Raw genomic sequence first — 23,585 nt, forward strand, 5'->3', positions numbered from 1 at the left:
TTTCAGATCTGCACTAGAAAAATGTTAGAAGGAAAAAAATGTGTATTTCTTCTTCCTGGTCAGAGATCTGTGTTGTGGTTCCAGAACTCTTGGTCCTTGAGCTATCTTGCACCAGCTCTTGGTAGAGAAGCTGAGAAGCACCCTGAACTTCCCAAAATTTGAAGGTACCAACCTTCTGGCCTACTGAATAGCAATCTCTCATTGCTTCTTCCAGTCCAGCCCCAAGCACAGAGCAGGATTCTGTTGCCATGAAGAGAAGACTCCTGATCAGTCAGGCAAAAGCTCCGCCAGATGCATCTGATTTCTCAATATCCAAATCTTCCTCCTGGCAGCTCACCTGCCTTCCCCCAGTTCTGGCTGCTCAGGCCTGTGCTCCCAGGAGCCAGGGCTGAATAAGAGTCTGTGTTCTCACCAGACCTCTCGTTGTGCTGCTCTATTGCCAAGAAATAGGATTGTATAACTACTCAAAGAAAACAATTTAAATGATAATGGGATCTGGTGGCCTTTGGAAACTGCTCTCCTGAGCTATGATCCCCCACCCTGCACCTAAGGATGGAACACACAGAGTACTCTTTGGGGAAGGAAACTTAAATATTATCACAACTCAAGTGACAACCCTAAGACTCATATGTGAGTGGGCAGCTTTTCCTCCTCCAAACCACACTTCCCACACCAATTCCAGCAGCTGCTTCACCCAGCCTCTTCTGCTCACACTGGCCTAGGGACAGAAACATTAAGGTAGGGCTGCCCTGAGACCTTGAACACACTACCAAGAACATACTACCCAGCTCAGAAGATCCCCACTCTTTTAAGTCCTGTATCAAGAATCACAACATAAAGATTTGTTTTCAAGTATATAAAAAAAAAAAGATTCTTTTTATGTTTTAGCTAGGGTAGTGAAAAGGCACAGCCTCTCACTTGCATCCTCTGGGGGGGGGGGGGGGGGGGGGGAGGGAAGGTATCTCAGTTATGTCAGAGCCCTTGGCCGGCCAGCCCGGTCAGTCAGTCCTTTACTTGACCATTGCTCCAGCCTCCTTTTCCTGGCAAGTCCAGATGAAATTCTTCCCAGCTGGAAAGTAGGGCTGTTTTCACAGGTGTCTCCTACGGGGTCGTAGCTGGGAGCCAGCTCAAGTAGCAAAGTCTCTTAAATGTAAAAAGCTGTTCCAGGCCGGAAGTCTGTAACTCTTATCTATTCAGGAGGCTGAGATCTGAGGATGGAGGTTCTAAGCCAGCCTGGGTAGGAAAGTCCCTGAGACTCTTTTCTCCAGTTAACCACCAAAAACGCTGGAAATGGAACTGTGGCTCAAGTGATAGAGGCCTAGCTTTGAGCAAAAAATGCTCTGGGACAGCACTCCGGGTTGTGGCCCACCCCTTCCCCCCAAAAGGCCGTCCCATGCATCAGCTGGTGCCGCCAGCTCCCCAAATCTATCCTCTCCAGGTGCTTCAGCTTCTTGACTCCTGTGGTCAGTTCATCCAGGGTAACTATGGCAGCACGGGGGCAGCGTCCCACAGCTCAGGCTCCTGATTCAGGAAGGGGCGGCGGCGCCCCTCCGACGGGCAGCCCGCACCAGACACTGCTGCAGCACCGGGTAGAGACGTTGGCAGCCCTCGAGGCCCAGGCGTACGGCCTCGGCCCAGCTCTCAGTCTGGCCGCCCTCCCCGCTGCCTAGCACCCCGGCCACCTGGTTGAGCACCGGCATGAGCGCCACGGTGAGGCCGGCGGCGGCGTGCTCCTCCTCGAGCCGCGTGGGGTCCAGCAGCCAGGTGGGCGCGGGTCCCGGAGCGAGACTCAGGCCGCAGCCCACTACCAGGTCGTACATCTCCACTCCCGCGTCGGCCAGGGCGAGCGCGGCGGCCGTGAGCGCGGCGCCCAGCGCCGAGCCGCCGTCCTCCAGCAGCAGCGCCGACACCTCGAGCTGCGCGCGCGGGTATCGGCCCAGGCGCACGGCGGGCTCCAGCGCCTCCTGCAGCGCCAGCGCCAGCTCGCGCTCCTCGCCGCCGCCCGGGGGCGCGCGGCGCCGGCGGCCCGAGAAGGGCGCGCGCCGGAAGTCGCAGATCAGGCGGCCGCGCAGCGCGGCCGGGGCTTCGCCCCCAGTCCCGGCCGGTCCGCCGCCGCGCTCGCCGCCCTCGGCCTGGCGCGGGCCCGACACGGCGCACAGCACCTTGGTGCCGCCCGCCTCCAGGTAGGCCGAGCCTTTGGCCTGGCTCAGCAGCCCGGCGCGCGCGTACACCGGCCGCAGCCGCGTCGGGTCACGGGCGGCGGGCGCCTCGTCCTCGTCGGCCGCGTACAGTTGCGGAGGCTGGGACTCCTCCGGCCCGCGGATGCGGCGGTGGTCCCCCGGCATGGCGGCGCACGGCGTGGGAGCCGCTTCCGCCGGCCGCGCCTCGCCCAGGGCTCTTCCGCCGGCTTGAAGCCGCGCGCCCGCGCGGGGGCTGTCGGGAGAGTGGCGCGCGGCTGCACTGCCCCCTGGCGGCCTGGAGGGAGAACGCCACAACACTGGGATCCTGGGTGCCCCTCGTGGCCCGCGCGCTCTAGCTAGGGGTTGACTTGATCTGGACTTAGGCCCAGGCCAGGGTCCCTACTCTCACTACTTTTAGGTCATACAAGTGGGGATGGTGGACGAGTCAATAGGGTAGAGACAATAGCTGCCTCTCTGCCCCTTCTTCCCCAATACCTGCAATACACCTGACAATACCAGCATCTTCAAGCCAGGGACCTACGACAGTGCATTCCTCCCGAGAGGCCAGGAGAAAGGCACATCTCTGCTGAACTTATTGATGCCTCTCCGTTTCACCCCACCTCCAATAAACATCCTGAAGTAATCAAAGGGTCATTCCCAAAGTTCAGGGGGTTGGAGCCAGTGAGGACTGTAAACAGAAATCAGCTAGGGCCTCGGCCTATATTCTAGACACCCAGGGAGCCAGAGGTTATGTGACAGGGGCCCCTTACAGGAAGGATGGAAACGGCATGGCATCATCAAGGTATTGCACATGGTCCTTTTATTCTCTGCAATTAAAAAGGTTTCCTATTGCAGACCCAGAATCCTGAGGGTGGGGAGAAAACTTGCTGCAGGAACGAGCATGAGGATAATTAAATAGCGATTAGGGTAGTGGTTGTAGACTGATGGTGCTGATGTGAAAAGCTCCGAGCAGTAAATACAAAGGGACAATGAGTCATAGAGTGGATCCAGGTGTGTTCCAGTTACTTCTAGGTTAGGACGGATGGGGCTACTTAGAGGTCCCAAAAGTCAACTGTCCTTGTGGCAGATGGAAAGCTTCTGGCTAGACTGATGCATCTGGCTGACAGACACTTCCAGTGAGGGCTGTCCCTCTGGCTCAGTTCTTGACGTCTCCTAGGCGGAGCTGAGCAAAGGAGGTGGCCAGCTGCAGCGCCTCCTGCAGGCAGCCCACATTTTTGCCCGTGGCCTGGGCAGACACATCCTTGCCACCACCTTTGCCATCCATCAGGCCTGACACTTGCTGCACCCACTCACTGGCTTTCAGGCCCCGGTTGGCTGCATTCTGGAAGATAGGAAAGGGAAGTGGGAGTTAGAACTGAGGATGGGCTGGAGAGGGTGAATGAAGGGACAAAAAAGTTAAAGTAGCTATTGACATCTACCCTTGCCCAGGGTAATGCTACTAGAGGTCCAGATGGACTCTATCGAGTGTCATAGGGGAGCAGCCACTGGCTACTGTCAGAACAAAGGCAAGTGGCAAAGCCAGGTATCAGCCAGCACAGTTAAACATTCACCATCAAGAAGGCCTGAGATGAGCCGGGCGCCAGTAGCTCACACCTATAATCCTAGCTACTCAGGCGGCTGAGATTTGAGGATCGTGGTTCAAAGCCAGCCCAGGCAAGGAAAGGAAAGTCTGTGAGACTCTTATCTCCAATAAACCACTAGAAAATCAGAGCCCTGTGGCTCAAGCGGTAGGCACTCGCCTTGAGCTAAAGAGCTGAGTATAGCACCCAAGCCCAGAGTTCAAGCCCCATGACTGAAAAAAAAAAAAGGCCCGAGATGAAGGGCACTGGAGGTGACAAACAGTTGGGCAGAAGATCACGTTTCCTAAAGGAGCTCCACAAACACAAACACCAAGAACCAAGCTCAGAAGCGACATGGCACTTCCGCTAGCACAATGGATTCAGGGTTTGGCGCCAGACTGCAGGCAGTTCTGACCTGGGGAACTTGACACAAGCATGTTATCTTGCCAGCCTCATTGTCCACCGTGAAGAGCATGGCCGATGTCTGAGGGGAGTGTGTCTTGAATAGCTTCAAGGCTTCATTCAGAGCCTGTGGATAGAACCTGGTTTCAGGACACAGCTCTGGGCAGGGGACCCTGCTCTCCACAAGGGAATTTGCAGAGTTCAACCCTTAGAGCAGGACCCTAGCCCCTTCCAAGAGCTCAGATGGCCAAGAACCAAGCACAGGGCCCTGCCCACACTCTAGCTCTGAGTTCTACCTTCTACCTCTGGGGAGCTGGTCCCCCTTCTGGTCACCAGATCTCCCTTAGGGTTCAGTCTGACTTCAATCCTAGAGTAACCCAGAGCTACAAAGCCCACCCATCAGCCACCAAGGGCTGATGAGGCAGGAGGGAAGGGGACATGAGGCAGACAGACAGGGCAGGCCTGAACCCCAACCCCTGGTTGCCTTGGCTGAGGCGCCGCTCTCCATCTCCAGGATGACCAGGGGCTGGTTGGGGTTACTGTCAATGAGCTGCTTTGTCTTCTCCAACACCTGTAACCAAATCCAGGAGAGAAGTTCAGGCCATGGGCCTAGACCCCCCAAACCCAGGCAGCAGTCTTTCCAGTTTCTCGGAGGAAATCTTGACTCCCTTCCAGTCACCCACGCCGCTAGGACTCACTCGCTTCTGGACATCAGCTTTGCTGGCCCGGTCAAGGTCATCCATGACTTTCTTCAGAGATTTCAGAGTCTCCCTCAGTTCGTCCTTCTGCCACTGGGGGATGACGGCGGTGGCCAGGGCCTGAAAGCAGGCCAAAAAACCATCAGAGTCTGGGCTACAAGAAGCTAGGATGAGGCTCCAGCCCCATCCCACTCTTCTCAGTCTATGAACCAAAACATCAAGGTGTTTGCTGGCTTTAAGCAATTGTAGCAACTGTCATTAGCAAGGGCTGGATGAGAAAGAAGAGGCTTAATGAGGATTCCGCGCATGGACTAGGCCTTGAACACAGCCTGACAGGGTTTACTAGGAGCCATAAATACTCAGAAACACCAGGTGGGCTTGGAAACAGTGGGGTCCCACCATACTGCCCCAAGTCCCTCTCAGTGCCATTCAGGTGGCACAGAACTGGGAGCAGCAAGCAAGGCCCAGAGGTCTCTGGGAAGATCCATGGGGCCCCCTTTGCAAAACAGCAGAACAAGAGAAGTCCATGAACCCAGAGAAGCAGGACCTTAGTGGCTCCTCTCGGGGTTCTTCAAGAACAGGACAGGTCTTACTCCGTAGGCTTAAGAAACAGGTACTAAGGCAAAAGGGCGGCCACCCCTACCTCACCAAGATCAGCGATCTCCCTCTGAACATCCTTATTGGGGGCGGTCTGGGCCTTCACTTTGGCCTCCATGACACACAGAGATTTCTTCAAGCTGTCCGCCTTCCTGAGGGCCTGAGAGGAGGAGAATCAGAACTGTAACTAGGCAGGTTAGTTGTGTGACAACGGTTTGTGCACAGCTGTGGAAGTACTAACAGCAGGTTGTAGAGCATACACCCAAGACGCACGGTTCTTTCTTTCAGGCAAATGCTGGTAGCCTTCTGGCCCAGAAAAGAGCACTGCCTCACACAGCCATCAGCAAGGACTAGACACTCACTCAGGGTCAGCGGGGGACTGTGAACTTAGCTATCAGGAGCCCTTTTGACTCTTTGACATGATCAACCCTCAGGATTCAGAACAAGCGTTCCCAACACTAGAGCAACTGACCCTTTATGCTGGCACTTTGCACTCAGTATACTCAAATATTTCAGAGATTAAGCATGATAGCGGTAGTCACTGTTTCTGCCAGGCAAGGTAAGCGGAGGACATGTGGAGATGGCAGTCTGTACCTTCCTTCTCACTGCAGCAGACACAGAATATTGTTCACCTAGGCCCCATGCTAGCCCGATCTGCTTACCTTCTGGGCTTCAGCACCTGTAACAGCAACAATCCTCCGAATACCCTTGGCAATAGCTTCTTCAGTCACAATCACAAAGGCTCCTGCATGACTTGAGTTCTGCAGATGCCTGAGAGGTAGAACAGAAAGGCCATGGTGAAGAGGAAGCCCAGGAGCCACTGGCAGGGAACAGTGCTTGAGGTAAAAAAAATAGGAGGAAGGGGGACTGGGAAGGTGGCTCAGTGGTAGAGCGCTTGCCTTGCAAGCCTGAGGCCCTGGGTTCGATACCTCAGCACCACATAAGCAGAAAAAGCCGGAAGTGGCGCTGTGGCTCAAGTGGTAGAGCGCTAGCCTTGAGCTGAAGAGCTGAGGGACAGCGCCCAGGCCCAGAGTTCAGGCCCCATGACCGGGCCCAAAAAAAAAAAAAAAAATAGGAGGAAGGGAAGAGAGCAGACAAAGCTTAGGTTTGAGGATGTCCTAGTTCTGAGCAAGACACCATCTCTCTTCTTTCTGTTTTCTCATGTGTAAATGACTTATATTTTTTCTCTCTGGGTGAGAAAACTGGATGATTACTTTAAACATCTTGCCACAAGCCAGGCACTGGTGGCTCAGGCCTGTAATTCTAGCTACTCAGGAGATCTGAGGAGTATGGTTCAAAGCCAGCATGGACAGGAAAGTCTTAGAAATTCTATCTCCAAGTAACCATCAGAAAACCGCAAGTCATACAACTGAGTACTAGCCTTGAATAGAAGAGCTCAGGGACAGCATTCAGGCCCTGAGTTCAAGGTCCCCCTCCCCCCACCAAAAAAAATCTTACTACAATTCTTTAAGCAAATAGGTGTGTGTGTGTATGTGTGTGTGTGAGCATGCGCGTGCACATGGATTTGCACATGCTAGTCCTAGGACTTGAACTCAAGGCCTGGGCACTGTCCTGAGCTTTTGTACTCAAGGCTAGTGCTCTACCACTCTAGCTATACTTCCATTTCTGGATTTTGGGTGGTTAACTGGAGATAAGATTCTCCTGGACTTTCCTATCTGACTGGCTTTGAACTGGGATCCTTAAATCTCAGCCTTCTAAGTAGTTAGGATTACAGGCATTGAGTCACCAGCTCCTGGCCAAGCAAAGAGGCCTTATTCCCTAACTGCTCAGAGAACCCAAGCACTGAACTGAAGAGCTAGAGTGTCACTCAAATTCAGTGGGGCAATGGCCTAGAACTTACTTCCTCAGAGTCCTTCCCCTGCCCCACCCCCAACATTCATACATACATACATACCATCTGCTGTTTACCTGAGGACTACAGAAGGATCTAGGTGGGGTTGTTCAGGGCCTTCCCTGAACAATTTTTTTTGGGGGGGGTCTGGTCCTGGGGCCTGAACTCTGGGCCTGGGTGCTGTCCCTCAGCTCTTCAGCTCAAGGCTAGCGCTCTACCACTTGAGCCACAGTACCACTTCTGGCTTTTTTCTTTTTGCTTATGTGGGGCTGAGGAATCGAACCCAGGGCCTCATGCATGCAAGGCAAGTGCTCTACCACTGAGCCACCATCCCAGCCCCCCCCCCCCCCTTTTTTTAAATACTGGGCTTCTGTTGGAACAAAGAATTTTCCAGGCCACCATGATCTTCCCCAAAACACTCCATGAGCTACAAAGGAATCCAAGCTGGCAGAATGGTTCTTTTAAGCCAGCTGAGCAGACCAACCACATGGTGCAAAACAGGGCTCTGGGACAATGGACTCAAAGGGAATCAGATGTGCGCCAGGAATCGGCGTGCGGGCTGGGAATAGAGCAGGAGATCCCTGAGCACTCTACACTATTAGGACTGACTCAATCCTAACAAGCAATCATGCTTTTCTTCCTAGGAAGAACATTTCATCACAAGCTCAAGAATATTAACCAGATACTAAGGGACCTGAGGGAAGCACTAGGATGCTAAGATTCTTGACAGTGTTACTTGACAAGTACATTGCTGAGGATTTCATTCCAACTACAGAAATGGGGATGTAGCTTAGTGGTAGAGTGCTTTCCTGGGGTAGGTAAAACCCTGGATTCTATCCTTGCATGACCAGAGAAGAAAATGACTGGTCCTCAAAGGTGATGCCAAGATGACTCCCCTTATTGCTGCTCCTCCCATGGTACTCACGTTCCCCCACAGAATTCAACTGAAGTGAGAGAGCCAGCAGGCCCAGAGGGGTCATCCAACAGGTCGGACACTGGGACCCCAATGGAGACGACTCGCACAGGGTCAGGATAAGTCTCATCAAACACCGCCCGCAGGCCCTGGATGGCTTTTGCTGCTGCCAGGGGACAATCCTGGGTATAGACGGGCTGCCATAGGAAGAAAACAGGAAAAGGTGCTGGGGAAAGTCTCAAAAGCTGCAGTAAGAGGCAGGAGAGAGAGCACAATGCTAAGGATCTAACCCTGGCTCTATCTGGCACACGCCCTGAGCCTTCTGAAATAATGTGCCACATGCAAGGCAAGGGAGTCCAGAGGTGGACCTTCCCATCTTTGTTGTTAAATTGTGAATGCATTGCACACAACTAGCAGAGTCTACGTAGGGAACGGATCACAGACTTCCTTTCCCTCTGTACCAGCCACTACCAATATCAAAGTGTCTGGCAAGCATTGCTTTAACAAATCTACATGCAGGAGAGGTCATGGTACAGCAGAGTGTGAGCATGGGGAGGCTAGGCCTCTGTGATGCTGTAGCAAAGGGTGAGGTTTACGACCGAAAAATTTAGATCTAGGCCCCGCTACCTTGGCTGCCTCAATCATCTCGTTAGCAATCTCTTCGGCCTTCTTGATCTGTTGAGTAGACATAGCTCCCTTGGCAGTGAAGTCAAAGCGGAGGCGGTCAGGAGCAACCAGTGAGCCTTTCTGATCAGCATCACCAAGCACCGAGCGCAGGGCGAAGTTCAGAATGTGGGTAGCTGTGTGGTTGCTCATCACAGGTCTCCGCCGGGGCTAGAACAGGGAGATACGAGTAGAGGTCAGACTGCCAATAGTCCCCACATACTAGAATTCTTAGCTTGACACATGGATGGTCAGAGTGAAAACCTCATTTCTTAGCAGTGTGGCCATGTGACAACATTCTGGCCAAGAGGACATGAGAAGTGATGTATTCCATGAACAGAAGAGTCATGTCCTCCTCCTACTGCTACTGCTAGAGACAACAATTAACTATGGCCAAATGTCTGTCCCTCCTCGCACTCCCCCCCACCTTCGTCGAGGCAGGGTATCACTATGTATCCCTAGCTGGCCTTGAATATCTCTTCCTGCAGTCCTTTTGCCTTAGCATCCCAAAAGCTGTGATTACAGGCATGCGCCACTACATCTGGCTCCTTAAGAAGAAACCGAGGCTAGGAATGCTATCTGTGAAAGCAGTCTACAGGATGTGAGTAGAAGACCCTGGTAAAATGATGGTAATAGGAACACTCATGGTTACTGGTAGTCACACCCACACAATCCACCAAGTGCAAAATGCGCCACAATTTACTCCTGCACGATGCTTACAATTTCTCATAGGAAGGACAAAAATGATGGCTAATCTAAAGCCAAAGGAGGTGATTACTAACTAGATCCAACGGGGAACAGCACAATGCAACTTACCTCATCAAGGAACAGCCGGACTTGATCCCCCACCTTCAGGCTGCCATAGATCGTTCCTATGTGCAGCACATACCCTCCTCGCACCTGCGCATTCTTCACTGTAAATTCAGTTTTCTAGGAGTCAAGCAGGAGACCAGTAATAGTCAAAAAGAATCAGTCCTCTATGTACTCATGTACACAAGTTCAAATATACACACACACAATGTGTATAAATATATAAAATGCACATATATGTATACATATATACACAAATATGTATATATACACACATATATACATAAACAAAAAGTCTCTTCACACTGTTACAAGTGGTGCTTTGGCTTAAAGTGGTAGAGTCTAACTAACCTTGAACGAATGAGCTCAGGGAGGGCTGGGAAGGTGGCTCAGTGGTAGAGCGCTTGCCTTGCATGCTCAAGGCCCTGGGTTTGATTCCTCAGCACCACATAAGCAAAAAGAAAAAAAGCCGGAAATGGCGCTGTGGCTCAAGTGGTAGAGCACTAGCCTTGAGCTGAAGAGCTGAGGGACAGCGCCCAGGCCCAGAGTTCAGGCCCCACGACCAGACCCCCCAAAAAAAAAAAATGAGCTCAGGGACAGGGACAGTGACCAGACCCTGAGTTCAAGCCCCAGGACCGACACAAAATGAAATTTACATATTCCCTAAGAAAAACTTTAATAGTAATCTATATGTATATACATATATGTGCTACCATTATTTATACTAAATATACAAATAAAAATAACAATGAGTATCTTAGAGAATTCAAAAGCTACTGTTAGAAATCAGAGGCCTTAGGAGGGGCAGAACTTTCTACAAGAATGTTTGCTAGCGGGCTGGGAAGGTGGCTCAGTGGTAGAACGCTTGCCTTGCATGCCTGAGGCCCTGGGTTCGATTCCTCAGCACCACATAAGAAAAAAGAAAAAAGCCGGAAGTGTCGCTGTGGCTCCAGTGGTAGAGCGCTAGCCTTGAGCTGAAGAGCTGAGGGACAGCGCCCAGACCCAGAGTTCAGGCCCCACGACCGGACCCTCCCCCCCCCCAAAAAAGAATGTTTGCTAGCAAAGAGCTGCCTTTCCTTATTTATAAGGAACGTATGTAAGAGCTGAGTGGTCAGCCTTTGTATCCTGGTGTCAAGAATTCTCTTACAAGGGTCCCCAAGGGCTGAGATACAACTTCCTCAGCTGTAGAAACACTAACAACAGAGCCCAACCTGGATCTGTGATGTGTCTGTGCTCCCTTAGGGGCAGAGTGCTAGGGAGCCAAACAAGTCCAAGGCTCCACCCAGCCCTCCCTGGCTAACAAGCAGGGAAGGGATGGCTCACATCGTCAATGCTGTCATCGACCTTCACGAGGTAGCCTTCGTCGTAGATCTGCCCTCCCTGCTCAGCATAGAAACAAGTCTTGTCCAGTACCACTCCACACTCCTGGCCGGTGGACACCTCTTCCACAAACATCTTCTCCCTGCGCAGAGCCAGCACTGTAGCCACTGTGCTCTCAAATGCTGCTCCATGGAAATGTAGACAGGGGAAGACAATCAATAACTTTGTTTTGGAAGCAAGACCATTAGACTCCACAAAAAACAAAAACAAAAAAAACTAGCCTGCTGGTTTCTCCCTAAGGAATTAACAGCCAGGCTGGTGATTGTTTGTCCCAGGAAACTGGGACAGTCACTGACCAAGTTTCCTGGGTTGCAGGCTTCCAGTGTTCGCGCTGAGACAGCTCTGAGAAAACTGGACAGTTGGTTACACTAGATCTCAGAAACTAGCCAGAAACTTGGTAAATCTGACTAGACATATAGGAGTAGTAATACATTTCCAAGTTCAAGATCACAAAGAATATATTCAAGCCAAGTGCCGAGTGCTCACACCTGCCATCCTAGGTACTCAGGTGGCTGAGTTCTGAGGATCAGTTCAAAAGTAGCTTGAGCAGATGATTCTAAGAGACTCATCTCCAATTAACCAGCAGAAAGTTAGAAGTGGAGGCATGACTCTAGTGGTAGAGCACCAGCTTTGAATGTAAAAGTACAATGCCGTGAGTTTAAGTTCCAATATCAGCACCAAAAAACAAAATTTAAAAAAAAGAGTAAAATCAGTGTGTGGCTCACTTGTTTATATTTTAGTGTTAAGATAGTGTCACACAAAGCAAAAACATTTCTTGATTTTTGTTTTTTTGTCAGTAATGGGGCTTGAACTCAGAGCCTCAGTGATGAACCACAATCCTGTTTGCCTTCTGAGTAGCCAGGATTACAGGTGTGAGCCACTGACACCTGGCTGTTTCTTTTTTTTTTTTTTTTTTGGTTGGTCGTGGGGCTTAAACTCTGGGCTTGGGTGCTGTCCCTGCCCTCTTCAGGTCAAGGTGAGTGCTTTACTGCTTGAGCCACAGCACTTCCAGTTTTCTATTGGTTTATTGGAGATAAGAGTCTCACAGACTTTCCTGCCCGGGCTGGCTTTGAACCGTGATTCTCAGCCTCCTGAGTAGCTAGGATTACAGGTGTGAGCCATTGGTGCCCGGAACTGTTTGTTTCTTTAGAATGCTATTATATGATGCAAAATTCTGTAGCCACTGTGGACTGCTTCAAGGTCTCTTGCCTTGTTTCCTCTAAGTTTTAAAATCAGGGGAAACTAATGAATGAAGGGTTCATGGGCTCTCTACAGGCTTTACATTTTTTTTTTTTTTACAACTTCCTGTCACTATTATTGCAAAATAAAATTAGGAAAACCACTGGCCAAGGGTGTGTATGGAATGGAAGTGCACAGCATCACTGTAGCACACAGGAGAGGATGCTGAAGAACTGCCGGTCACCTCAACTTGAGACTCGACTCTCAAAATCCCCTAGATAAGGACAGACAGCACAGCAGCAGAAAGACCCCAACAACGTACCATAGCTGCCACTGGAGTCTGAATGGTAATTATACTTCGGTGAATCATCTGTGGCTTCCAAACCCTTTGCCCGGAGCTCTTCAATAGCATAAATGTCCAGCATAATGAGGTCTTCCCCACCTGCTCCTTTGCCCTGGGACTTTAGCTGCCAGGAAGAGAAACAGGCACTAGTTACTTTAAAATAGGGAAAAAGAATTTTAAAGAATTTAAACTTGGGGGTTGGAGGCATGGCTCAGGTTGGTAGAATCCCAGCCAATGAGTGAAAGCATCGGATAAAGTTCAACTCCTAGTCTTGGACGCACCCCCCCCCCCCCAAAAAAAAAGTATTCAAATTTGCTAAACAATACAGGAGGTAAAAGTATATTCTTCATTGGAGGGGTGCCCTTACACTGCAGTGTGTTAAGCAGCAACCTTGCTTGGACTCTGCCAATTAGAGGAACACTTGCCTAGAAAACTAAAATGTCGCACACCTCATTGCTAAATGGCCCCCAGGAGCAGAAGTGCCACCAGCTGGTCTAGGGAAAGGATTCTAAACATTTTAACAGAAGGAACGTCATATTTGCAGTCTCACGCTCCCCATTTCTCTACCTGAGCCAGTTTCCGCTCCTCTTCAAAGCCATCCATGTCTACCACCAGGCCCTTCTCTTCAGCAATCAGCCCTGTGAGATCCACTGGGAACCCATAGGTGTCATACAGGAGCCAAGCAGTGTCTCCTATAGCATGAAAGAAATATGTCAGAATAGCTGGGCAGCCCTCTCCTTCCATGTCCAGCCCTCCCCGGAATATGACGGGATTACAGAAGGGATCTGAGGCAATGCAAACAGTCTCCCTGTGGGCCTGTCAGAATACCCATCATGCCCGGGAGCACTGACGTTAGAAAGCACTACCAAGTCTTCTGGCAAAGTTCTGATTCCTCAGAACTTTTTCTTTCTGAATGTCAATAAAAAGGAAAAAAAAAGTCTAAATAAAGTAAACTGTAAAATGGTACATCTACGCTTGAAAAAAAAAAGCAAATACAGGCCAGACACTGGTGGATCACACCTGTAACCTAGCTACTCAGGAGGCTGAGATCTGAGGATTGGGGTTTGAAGCCAGTCCAGGGAGGAAAGCCTGTTAAGACTCTTATCTCCAACAAACAAAAACAAAAACAAAAAAAGACGGAAACAAAGCTGTGGCTCAAGTAGTAGAGTGATAGCCTTGAGCAAAAAGAAGCTCAGGGACAGCATCCAGGCCCTAAGTTCAAGCCCTAGGACTGGCACAAAAAAAAATAATAAAATTAATATATATGTATGTATACATATATAGACATATACAAACACCTATAAGAATTTACATGTTAATTGTAATAAACTATATAAAATCCTAATAGTTATACATCAGATTTCCTTTTAATTAGCATATATTAGCTATGCGGAGATTTCATTGACATTTTTCTTTTTCTTTTTCTTTTGGTTGTGGACTTGAACTCTGAGCCTGGGTGCTGTCTCTGAGCAACTTCAGCTTGAGGCGAGCACTCTACCACTTGAACCACAGCATCACTTCTGGTTTTCTGGTGGTTAATTGGAGATAAGAGTCTCATGGAGTTGCCTGCCTGAACTGGCTTTGAACCATGATCCTCAGATCTCAGCCTCCTGAGTAGCTAGGATTACAGGAGTGAGCCACAAATGCCCGGGCTCATTGACATTTCTAAGCTCTCTTTTTTGTTGTTGCAGACATAGTGTGAGTAGGTAGCCAGGCTAGTATGAATCTTTCTCCTCCCAAGTGCTGAGATTACAGGCCTGTACCACCATGCTTGGGTTTATACTAGACTCCTAAAAGATGTTACCACTGAGAAATGAACTTGGGAAAGGCCTTTTACTTTTCCTTCTGTATTAATATCTCACCACAACAAATTACTACTTTTATTACTTTTACTCTAAAAATCCTACTTTACACTAAAAGCAGTTTAACTCTTCGTTCAACTTCAATGGACATGAGAATCTAGTGTCCATTTGTGAAAGAGGGATTGCCTTTCCCAGAGAGATGTCATAGGGCTGGGAAGGTGGCTCAGTGGCAGAGCGCTTGCCTCGCATGCATAAGGCCTTGGGTTAAATTCCTCAGCACCACATAAACAGAAAAAGCCTGAAGTGATGCTGTGGCTCAAGTGGTAGAGTGCTAGCCTTGAGCTGAAGAGCTGAGGGACAGCGCCCAGGCCCAGAGTTCAAGCCCCATGACTGACAAAAACAAAAACAAAAACAAGAAAAAGATGTCACAGCGCAGACAGAGGAAGGCCAAAGCAGGCCTTACCTGGAATGGTCTTGCAATCTCCCAGGCTCTGGATTTTTCGGTCCAGGATGCGACGCCCCCTGCTTAGAGTCTTCAGAAACTGCACTTCTTCTTCATTAATGATGTCTTTCACCATATCTGGGTCCTTCTTTAGCTCAGGAAATGCATCTCCCTGACAAAGGAGTTCAATGAAGCCAGAGGCTATTTTAGGACACCCCCTCCCATTACAAACCCATTATTAGTATATCGCTCCCCACCTTGCCCCTTTTAGACTGTGGCTTCAGTATGTAAGAGGCAAGCAGGGAATTACACATACCAGGGATTGGACAACAACATCAACCAACGTAGCAAAGAAACCCCTGCTGGCATTGAGTTTCTCATGGGAGTAGCGCACAGCCCGGCGGAGAATCCGTCGTAACACGTACCTGTAAGGGGCAGACTCTAATGCCTTTCCATACAACATTCTCAGCTAAGGGCTCTGTCCTAGCTCCTTTGCAATTCTACCCAAAGTAATATGACCAACTTTCTGTCCTGCTCTTGAAGATATTTTCTTCTAGCTTAAGCCTGCATCCCTCTGTGTTCTCCAAGATCTCTGTGTTAATTCAAGCATGAACTCAGTCTCACACAACTCCTCTACAACTTCATGTCAAGGATTACCTAGGAAAAATCCTAGTTTTGTTGTCCTTCAATGTTTGGTTATCATGAGAGGCAAAATGAGAACACATGCATGCGATGCTAGGCCCTGTCTGCCAGTAATGGAGTTTCTTGGGGCTACCTCAACACTTACCCCTAAGTTGCCTCTACCAATATCCCATCCAACAACCTTAAATATGATCCCTAGCTTCTATATTTCTCCAAAGTTTAAAATGGTAGCATGTGTTAAACATAACCGAGACACCAAAAAGTAGGAATAGGAAAGTGGGGATCTTCTACTTACCCAAAGACAAAGAAAAGAATAAGTTTCATACAGTCCCCAAACTCACAGTTCAAAACCTGGCCCAGAGCATAACATTTACTCACCCCCGCCCTGTGTTGTCAGGCCGGCCACCATCAGCCAGTGCCACAGTGATGGTCCGAGCATGGTCAGCCAGAACCCTATAGGCCATGTCAATTCCATCAACGTCCTCAGCACCGACTTTCCCGGTGTATGGCCGGGCACCTGTGCCCTACAGGGAAACACAGAAGGTGGCCCATCACGAGACAGCCCTTGTGCTGCTCTGCCCGAGGTGGTTTCTGGGGGATTGAGAAGCATCAGGAGAAACGATGACTGTATCACCAGATTTCATAACCCCAAGGAAGGTGACAGCGAGGGAATAAGGGCTAGTCCTCTATGCTCACCAATACAACCTCATGCAATCTCATGCTATTAGCAACGAGATAGGCAACAGGTAGGTACCCTTGGCTAGCAAAGCATCTGGTCACTTAATCTTTGGCAATACCAAAAGTCCAGCCTGCAAACCTCTACCTTCTGAATTGCTTCGAAGTAAGGAACAAAAAGGTCAGTGTCATAGTTGGACATCTTGTTCTGTAACACAGACACCAGTCGCTCCAGGCCCATCCCTGTGTCGATGCTTTTCTTGGGAAGAGGTTTTAGAACACCATCCATTTCCCTGTGCAAACCAGAGGAAGAGGAAGTTGAAGCAGGGACTCTCCAGGAAAGGGACTGCTCTTAGCAAGAGTGGACCAGAACACAGTAGCTACCTGTTATACTGGATGAACACAAGATTCCAGATCTCTAGTACGTTTGGGTCATCCTGGTTGACAAGGTGCGCGGCGTCCCGACCACCGATGCGGTCATAGTGGATCTCGCTGCAGGGGCCACACGGGCCCGTGTCCCCCATCTCCCAGAAGTTATCCTTCATGTTGCCAGGTAGGATTTTGGTGTCATCCAACCTTCATGGAGCAGGGAAGATTAAGCCCAGTTATAACCAATGAAAAGAATTCTGCTTGGACTTCCCTTTACCACAAAAGGACATCTTTTATGATTTCCATACAGAAGTCCCCATTCTTGGCCTACATACAAATTCATCTAAAGGAACAGCACATGATCTTCTCAAGTATGACTATAATAGAATACAAACATATGTGTTCTCCCCCACAGTATAACCCTTGCTTTCACTGTATATGATGTTGGTATAATTTGTGGAGGGGAAGGGAAAAAACAAATAATTAAAACAGGGATACAGGTGGACCCACTGCAACAATGATATGTACAAGTTGTTAAGTCGAAAAACAAACTTTACAACTTCGGTGGGGGGGGAGAAGGGGGAGAGGAGGATCCAGTGGGGGGAGGGCAGGGGGGAGGATGGGAAGGAATGGGAAGGGGAAACAAAGGAGGAGGATACAATGCTTGATAAGAAATGTACTCATTATTTTGCCCAAGTAATTGTAACCCCTCTGTACAGTATTTTCACAATTAAAAATAAATAAATAAAAAGTATGTGTTATGATCTCAACTCAATAAAATATACAATGATATGTATTTAGCCTAGAGCTAGCCTAGAAAGGAACACAGAAAGAAAAAAAGAAAAAGTTTATGCTGAATAGGATCAGATTTTTTGGGGGGGAGGGTGGGTGGTGGTAAATTCAGGTCCTGGGTGCTGTCTGTGACTTTTTTTTTTTTTTCCCCCTGTCGTGGGCTTGAACTCTGGGCCTGGGCATAATCCCTGAGCTCAAGGCTAGTGCTCTACCACTTGAGCCACAGTATGACTTCCAGTTTTCGTATGGTTTATTGGAGATAAAAGTGTCAAGGACTTTCCTGCCTGGGCTGGCTTTGTACCATGATCTTCAGATCTCAGCCTCCTGAGTAGCTAGGATGACAGGTGTGAGCCACAGGCGCCCAGCTCCTGAGTTTCTTTTGCTCAAGGCTAGTGCTCTACCACTTAAGCCACAGCTCCACTTCTGGCCTTTTTGATAGTTTACTGGAGATAAAGAGTCTCACAGACTTTCCTGCCAAGGCTGGCTTCAAACCGTGATTCTCAGATCTCATCCTCCTGAGTAGCTAGGATTACAGGAATGAATCATTAGCAACTTTTTGTTTTAGTGCTATTTGATACCATTACCTTTACAAAAGAAATAACAATGCCTTATATATAGAATACCACTCTGTAGAATAAGACAAACATACAAAAACAAAGAGAACTCTAAAAATACAAAAAAGACCTAGAAGATTAAATATGAAATATCAGTCTATTAACAATGACTTTAGGGACCTTTGTTTCTATTTTTTATTCTTCTATATGACTTGAATTTTTTTTTTTTTTTTTTTGCCTGAGCTTCACTTGCTCAAGACTAGTACTCTACCACTTGAACCACAGCACCACTTCTGGCTTTTTCTGTGTATGTGGTACTGAGGAACTGAACCCAGGGCTCCATGCATGCTAGGTAAGCACTCACTGAGCCACCTTCCCAGTCCCTGATTTGTTTGATCATGGAGTAATGTAATCTACGTCCCATGACTCCACTCTGGCACTGTAATCACTCCTAGCAAGTGGGTTGCACACTTACCCCAAATTTTGCCAGATCTGTTTACATTCCAAATCTGGTTCTAAGCCAGCTGCTTCATCCCCACCAAAGTAAGTAACATAGAGTCTTTCAACTGGAATGCCAAACTCCTGGGTGAGAAGTTCCAGAGCCATCTTACATGCCAATTCCTGCCAAGAGAACAAAAAGACAGATTCAGAGTATGGCCAAACTAAACATATGTCGTAAGAGCAGAAAGAAACTAAATCCTGAGAACATGAAATGAAACTACAATATTTTCACCATAAATTCAAACACATTGAAGGTCAACTTTGATAAGAAATCTAAATAGAGACAGGTACTTCTCCTAAGAAGTCTTAGAAATACTGAATGCTTCTCACATCTGCAGCCCCTAGAGGATAATGTTCCATGTTTTAAAACAAGTAAAAGTAGAATCTAGTTCCCTAAGAGGAAATGACCTACTTGTTCAAAACTCTTAAGAGTTCTCCTGTGCTGGGCTTACCTTGAAGTAATCTCCAAAAGACCAGGAGCCCAACATCTCGAAGAAGGTGTGATGGTAGACATCCTTGCCCACATCATCCAGATCATTGTGTTTGCCTCCAGCCCGGATGCATTTCTGGGTATTAGCAGCTCTGCTCAGCTTTGCCATAGGGTGAGTTGGATCAATTGTGTTCAGAAAGATGGGTTTGAACTATGAAAAGAAAAACGAGAAGAAGTGGTACTGTGGCTCAAGTGGTAGAGTGCTAGCATTGAGCTAAAGAGCTAAGGGACAGCGCCCAGGCCCAGTGAACCTGGAATACAGACTCTTAGACCCAGTAGTAAAGCCGGAGCAAAAGCAGCTGATCTTGGAACAACTTCCTCTTGAATCTAATTCCCTAAAGATCCCTACCACTGCCAGTGCCACCATGGCTCAGAGAAAGGTTTGTCAGACCTGAGTAGCCAAAGGTTGACTTGTGAAATGTGGGCTTCTTTACAAGTCTCTGATGTTCAGGGCTTGTATCATCTTTCTGTATTTGTTTTCACTGATGTATTTTTTTGGCCGTCCTGGGGTTTGAATGTAGGGCCTTGTATTTGCTAAGCTAGCCACTCTACTATATCATCCTTCTGGAAGAACTTATTCTAAAACTGATATGCTCTCTTGGGAATAAAGATGATGGGAGAAAAAAAAAATAGTAAAACTAGTACAAGTTGATGAAGGACTGGATGTAGAGGGCTGGTATTTCCTTCTATCTACCTAGCAAGGACAAGGCCTTTTGTTTATACCTCAGTACTGCCAAAATCAACACATGCTAATAACAGCTGAAGTGTGAAATTCTATGTGCCAAATTGCTATACATTTTAATTGTATGATGGGTCATCTATTCACTTCTCACTGTAACCTTTAGGTAATCACCATTATTATTTTCATTTCACAGTCAAGTTCATGACATCAAGTTCCACAAGCTCACAAAATAAGTGACAGAACTGGGATTCTGTCTGAGTCCAGGAGCTGTGTTTTCAGCCTTTCAGTGCTCTGCTGCCTCTTATGTGTATAGACAGCCAAGAAAAAAGGGAAAAATCTTTACCTGGTTCATGCCTGCATTGGCAAAGAGCAGAGTGGGATCATCCAATGGGATGGTAGCAGATGAATGAACATAGGTGTGTTCATTTCTCTGGAAGAAATCTATAAACCGCTTCCGGATTTCCCTCGCTGTTAGGGGAGAGTCCATCTTGAAAGTCACCGCAAAGAACTAACCAAGGGGGGGAAACGAAGAAAAATTAGAGAATTAAAATTAAAAGGAAGAATTATACAAGACTCCTGCCTTTTCTTTTATTTTTGACTCCTGCCTTTTCAAGCCAAGTCAAAACAGGACACAGGTTATCTGTTTGATCCTAAAACTGACTGTTATAAGGTCCAAGGCTAAAGTCTTATCAAAGCAAAAACAGCTGCACCAGCAGACAGTAGCCTCATCCATTCCTTCTTCCTATGTAAACATCAACAGGCTCAATACCCCAATACACAAAGTAAAGCAGGAGGTGGACTGCCATGCCTTTGTTCATTCAACAAATAGTGAGTGTCCACAGCCAGAAATTCAAAAAGAGGGATTAAGGCCTTCATAGTCTTACAGTCACAGAGGCTCAAGAGAACTGGGTTCTAATCTTAGTTCGGCATTCATGATGACTATAATAACAGGTGCACCCGTAGCAGGTGACCTCCAAAGATCCATCAAGCCCTCTTGTTGACCATGTCTAAAACCGTGCAAGACTCTACATCCTCAGTCAGAATATCTAGGTGCAGTCTGCTATCTTGGTGAGACTGCTGAAAATGACAGTGGACTATGGATGGGGCTAAGTGTAGAAGGACTGCCTGCCTGCAAGGTACAGGAATGTACTTACCTCTACGTAACCTAAGCTAACTAGAACCCCAAATGTTAGCTATTTATTAGATTGACTAAGGAGAGGAACTAAGGGTGTGGCTCAGTGATACAGGGTGTGCAAGGCCTTGGCTTCAATCCTCAGTACCCCTCATCTCCAAATAAAATTACTAAGGAGAATGGTGTAGGTCTTCTCAGGGAGGAGAGAAAGGTAATAAGGAGCGAGAAATAAGATGATTTTACAACTTCAAATTTCTCTCACATACATTGTACTTTCCCTGGAAGGGAGGCTGGGGAGAAGTGACAGGTTTTTTTTTTTTTTTTTGAGGGTACCTATCACTGCTTGGAGTTGTAGTAGACAAGAATCATTTCATCCATGATATTATTTAAAAGGTTTCTAGAGTTCATAACCGGCCCAGGCAGTAAAGGCCATGAGATTCTTAACTCCAATTAACCACCAAAAAAACTGAAGTAGAGTTGTGACTCAAATGGTAGAGTAGAGCACCAGCCTTGAATGAAAAAGCTAAGGGATGGGCTGGGAAGGTGGCTCAGTGGTAGAGTGCTTGCCTTGCAAGCCGGAGGCCCTGGGTTCGATTCCTCAGCACCACATAAGCAAAAAGAAAAAAGCCGGAAGTGGCGCTGTGGCTTGAGTGGTAGAGTGCTAGCCTTGAGCTGAAGAGCTGAGGGACAGCGCCCAGGCCCAGAGTACAGGCCCCACTACCGGACCCAAAAAAAAAAGAAAAAGCTAAGGGACAGCTCCAGGCCTTGAATCAAACACACACTTATACACACACCAGCTGAACATGACCCTCCAGGTTCACAGTATACTATTCTTTAAGAATTGAGAAAGCGCCGGGCGCTGGTGGCTCACGCCTGTAATCCTAGCTACTCAGGAGGCTGAGATCTGAGGATCGCGGTTCAAAGCCAGCCCGAGCAGGAGAGACCGTGAGACTCCTATCTCCAATAAACCACCAGAAAACCGGAAGTGGCGCTGTAGCTCAAGTGGTAGAGCGCTCGCCTTGAGCTGAAGAGCTGAGGGACAGCGCCCAGGCCCAGGGTTCAAGCCCCATGACCGACAAAAAAAAAAAAAAAAGAATTGAGAAAGCCAGACGCCCTTGGCTCATGCCTGGAATCCTAGCTACTTAGGAGGCTGAGATCTGAGGATCACGGTTCAAAGCCAGCCCGGGCAGGAATCTCCGTGAGGCTCTTATCTCCAATTAACCACTCAGAAAACCTGAAGTGGCGCTGTGGCCCAAGTGGTAGAGCACCAGCCTTGAGCTGAAGAGCTGAGGGAAAGCACCAGGCCAGAGTTCAAGCCCCACGACAAACAACAACAACAACAACATAATAATAATTGACAGGATGGCTTCCGGCAGGACTCCATCCGTCGGGCCCACCCAGCCCCAGGCCTGGCGACCTGGCCTCTAGACGATTAAAGTCAGGGAAGATAAAACCTTAGCTTTAGGCGACTACATGATGGCAACTGTGATCTTTCCAAGTTCTTGCTTTGTCCTCAGCAAACCCACCGACTCACCTCCAGCGCTCTAAGGGACCCCGTCCCTCCCTCCTCCCCCCTCCCCCCAAAACAACCAACCAAACACCAACCCAGAACACCATTCTCAAATTCCCTCTCCAGCCCAGGCCTGGCTTCCCTGGGCCCGGCGAGATGGCCCGGGGCCCTGCTGCAGCGGCCGCCCCTTTCCTCCCAGGCCCCTGGTTCCTCTCGCCACGCCGCAGTTCCCGAGGCTTACCGCTTCTCCCTGGGGTCCTGGTCCCGAACCACTCGCAGTGCGCACTGGCCAGGCGCCCACAGTTAGCACTTCTCCCCTTTGACCGCGCAAAGGCGCATGCGCGCAGCTGTACCCGCCTACGACAGTCTCCGGCAAGAAATCTGCACTGTTTCATCTAATCAGAGCCCGCAGACGGAAAGTGACCCGCGACGCCTTAGCATAGCCATACGCTATTGGTTATTGTACATGTCAATCAACCTGAGCGCGAATCAATTTCCTAATTGGTTTCTGGGAAGGCAGCTGGATTAGGCTGATGCAATGACTAGGAAAGACGTGGTGTGTCACGAGTTCCTTCTGGATCTTGGCTTTGAAGACCAGAATTTTACCTTTTCTTTTTGCAAAATCGCTCATATTGAGCAGTTATCAAGAGGGATGGACCATGAGTTTAGTAGAGGTCACAAGTCTTGGTTTAGTTCTCTTTATAGTTAAAGCTAAATGCTATGCAGAACTCCTTCCTTCCTTCCTTTCTTCCTTTCTTTCTTTCTTTCTCTTTCTTTCTTTCGTTTCTTTTTGTCACTTCTTGGGGCTTGAACTCTGGGGCCTGGGCGCTATCCCTAAGCTCTTTTGCTCAAAGCTATCAATTAAGCTACAGCACCGCTCCCAGTTTTCTAGTGGTCAATTGGATGTAAGAGTCTCACAGACTTTCCTGCCTGGGCTGTTTCCAAACCATGATCCACATAACTCAGCCTCCTGAGTAGCTAGGATTATGGACATGAACCACAGGCTTACGGCAGAACTCACAGATTCTTATTATGACCCTTTCACAGATGAGGAAACCATCTTGCCCAAGTTCACACAAGACAGGTGTATTGTCAAGATGCAAACTTTTGTCTAACTCCAAAGCTTGTACTTGAAACTACATTATTCCAAATTACCTGATATATCTGAATACATACATATAAAACTACTGCTAATCTTAGCTTGGTTAGAGACATAGCAGGTTATATATTCCTTTTATTTTTTAATGTAAAAGAGCATCTATACAAACAGATCAAACTCAAAAGCTCAGAAAAAAACCAAATCATTTCATCTAATTTTCCAGTTCATACCAGCTCACTCATTGTGTGTGTGTGTGTTGGGGTGGGGGGAATGTCATGGTGCTTGAACTCTGGGCCTG

At 48.3% G+C, this 23,585-nt stretch overlaps 2 protein-coding genes across 3 annotated transcripts; both read right to left on the reverse strand.

Moving 5' to 3' along the window:
• Positions 1-1,265: 1,265 nt before the first annotated feature.
• On the reverse strand, positions 1,266-2,384 carry Exosc6 (exosome component 6). The gene has a single exon (XM_042700622.1). It carries the CDS (start codon positions 2,343-2,345, stop codon positions 1,527-1,529), a length of 819 nt encoding a protein of 272 aa, XP_042556556.1. The 5' UTR covers positions 2,346-2,384; the 3' UTR covers positions 1,266-1,526.
• Positions 2,385-2,983: 599 nt separating this feature from the next.
• Aars1 (alanyl-tRNA synthetase 1) lies at positions 2,984-22,527 on the reverse strand. Of its 2 annotated transcripts, none has more exons than XM_042700620.1 (21): positions 22,430-22,527; positions 19,890-20,054; positions 18,827-19,015; positions 18,349-18,494; positions 16,543-16,734; positions 16,307-16,451; positions 15,862-16,007; positions 15,158-15,266; positions 14,863-15,013; positions 13,165-13,289; positions 12,577-12,721; positions 11,019-11,197; positions 9,702-9,815; positions 8,850-9,056; positions 8,235-8,419; positions 6,120-6,228; positions 5,504-5,617; positions 4,861-4,980; positions 4,647-4,733; positions 4,176-4,289; positions 2,984-3,522 (listed from the first exon to the last, which is right to left on the reverse strand). In XM_042700620.1, the coding sequence occupies exons 2-21, from the start codon at positions 20,031-20,033 to the stop codon at positions 3,337-3,339; spliced, it is 2,907 nt and encodes a 968-aa protein (XP_042556554.1). In that variant the 5' UTR covers positions 20,034-20,054; positions 22,430-22,527; the 3' UTR covers positions 2,984-3,336. The 2 variants fall into 2 exon arrangements, with proteins under 2 accessions (XP_042556554.1, XP_042556555.1); XM_042700621.1 differs by having other exon boundaries at positions 19,890-20,057; positions 22,408-22,527.
• Between the last annotated feature and the right edge of the window lie 1,058 nt (positions 22,528-23,585).

Source organism: Dipodomys spectabilis, unplaced genomic scaffold (genome assembly GCF_019054845.1).
Source record: "Dipodomys spectabilis isolate Male_0828 unplaced genomic scaffold, ASM1905484v1 ptg000273l, whole genome shotgun sequence".
Classification (NCBI taxonomy): Eukaryota; Metazoa; Chordata; class Mammalia; order Rodentia; family Heteromyidae; genus Dipodomys; species Dipodomys spectabilis.

Excerpts from the sequence above, each read along its gene's own strand:
- Exosc6 (XM_042700622.1), bottom strand. The coding sequence starts at position 2,345 with ATGCCGGGGGACCACCGCCGCATCCGCGGGCCGGAGGAGTCCCAGCCT.
- Aars1 (XM_042700620.1), bottom strand. The coding sequence starts at position 20,033 with ATGGACTCTCCCCTAACAGCGAGGGAAATCCGGAAGCGGTTTATAGAT. Across the intron at positions 18,495-18,826 it reads CTTTTGGAGATTACTTCAAG|GAATTGGCATGTAAGATGGC; the intron begins GTAAGCCCAGCA and ends TTCTCTTGGCAG. Across the intron at positions 8,420-8,849 it reads AGATGATTGAGGCAGCCAAG|CCCGTCTATACCCAGGATTG; the intron begins GTAGCGGGGCCT and ends TTCCTATGGCAG.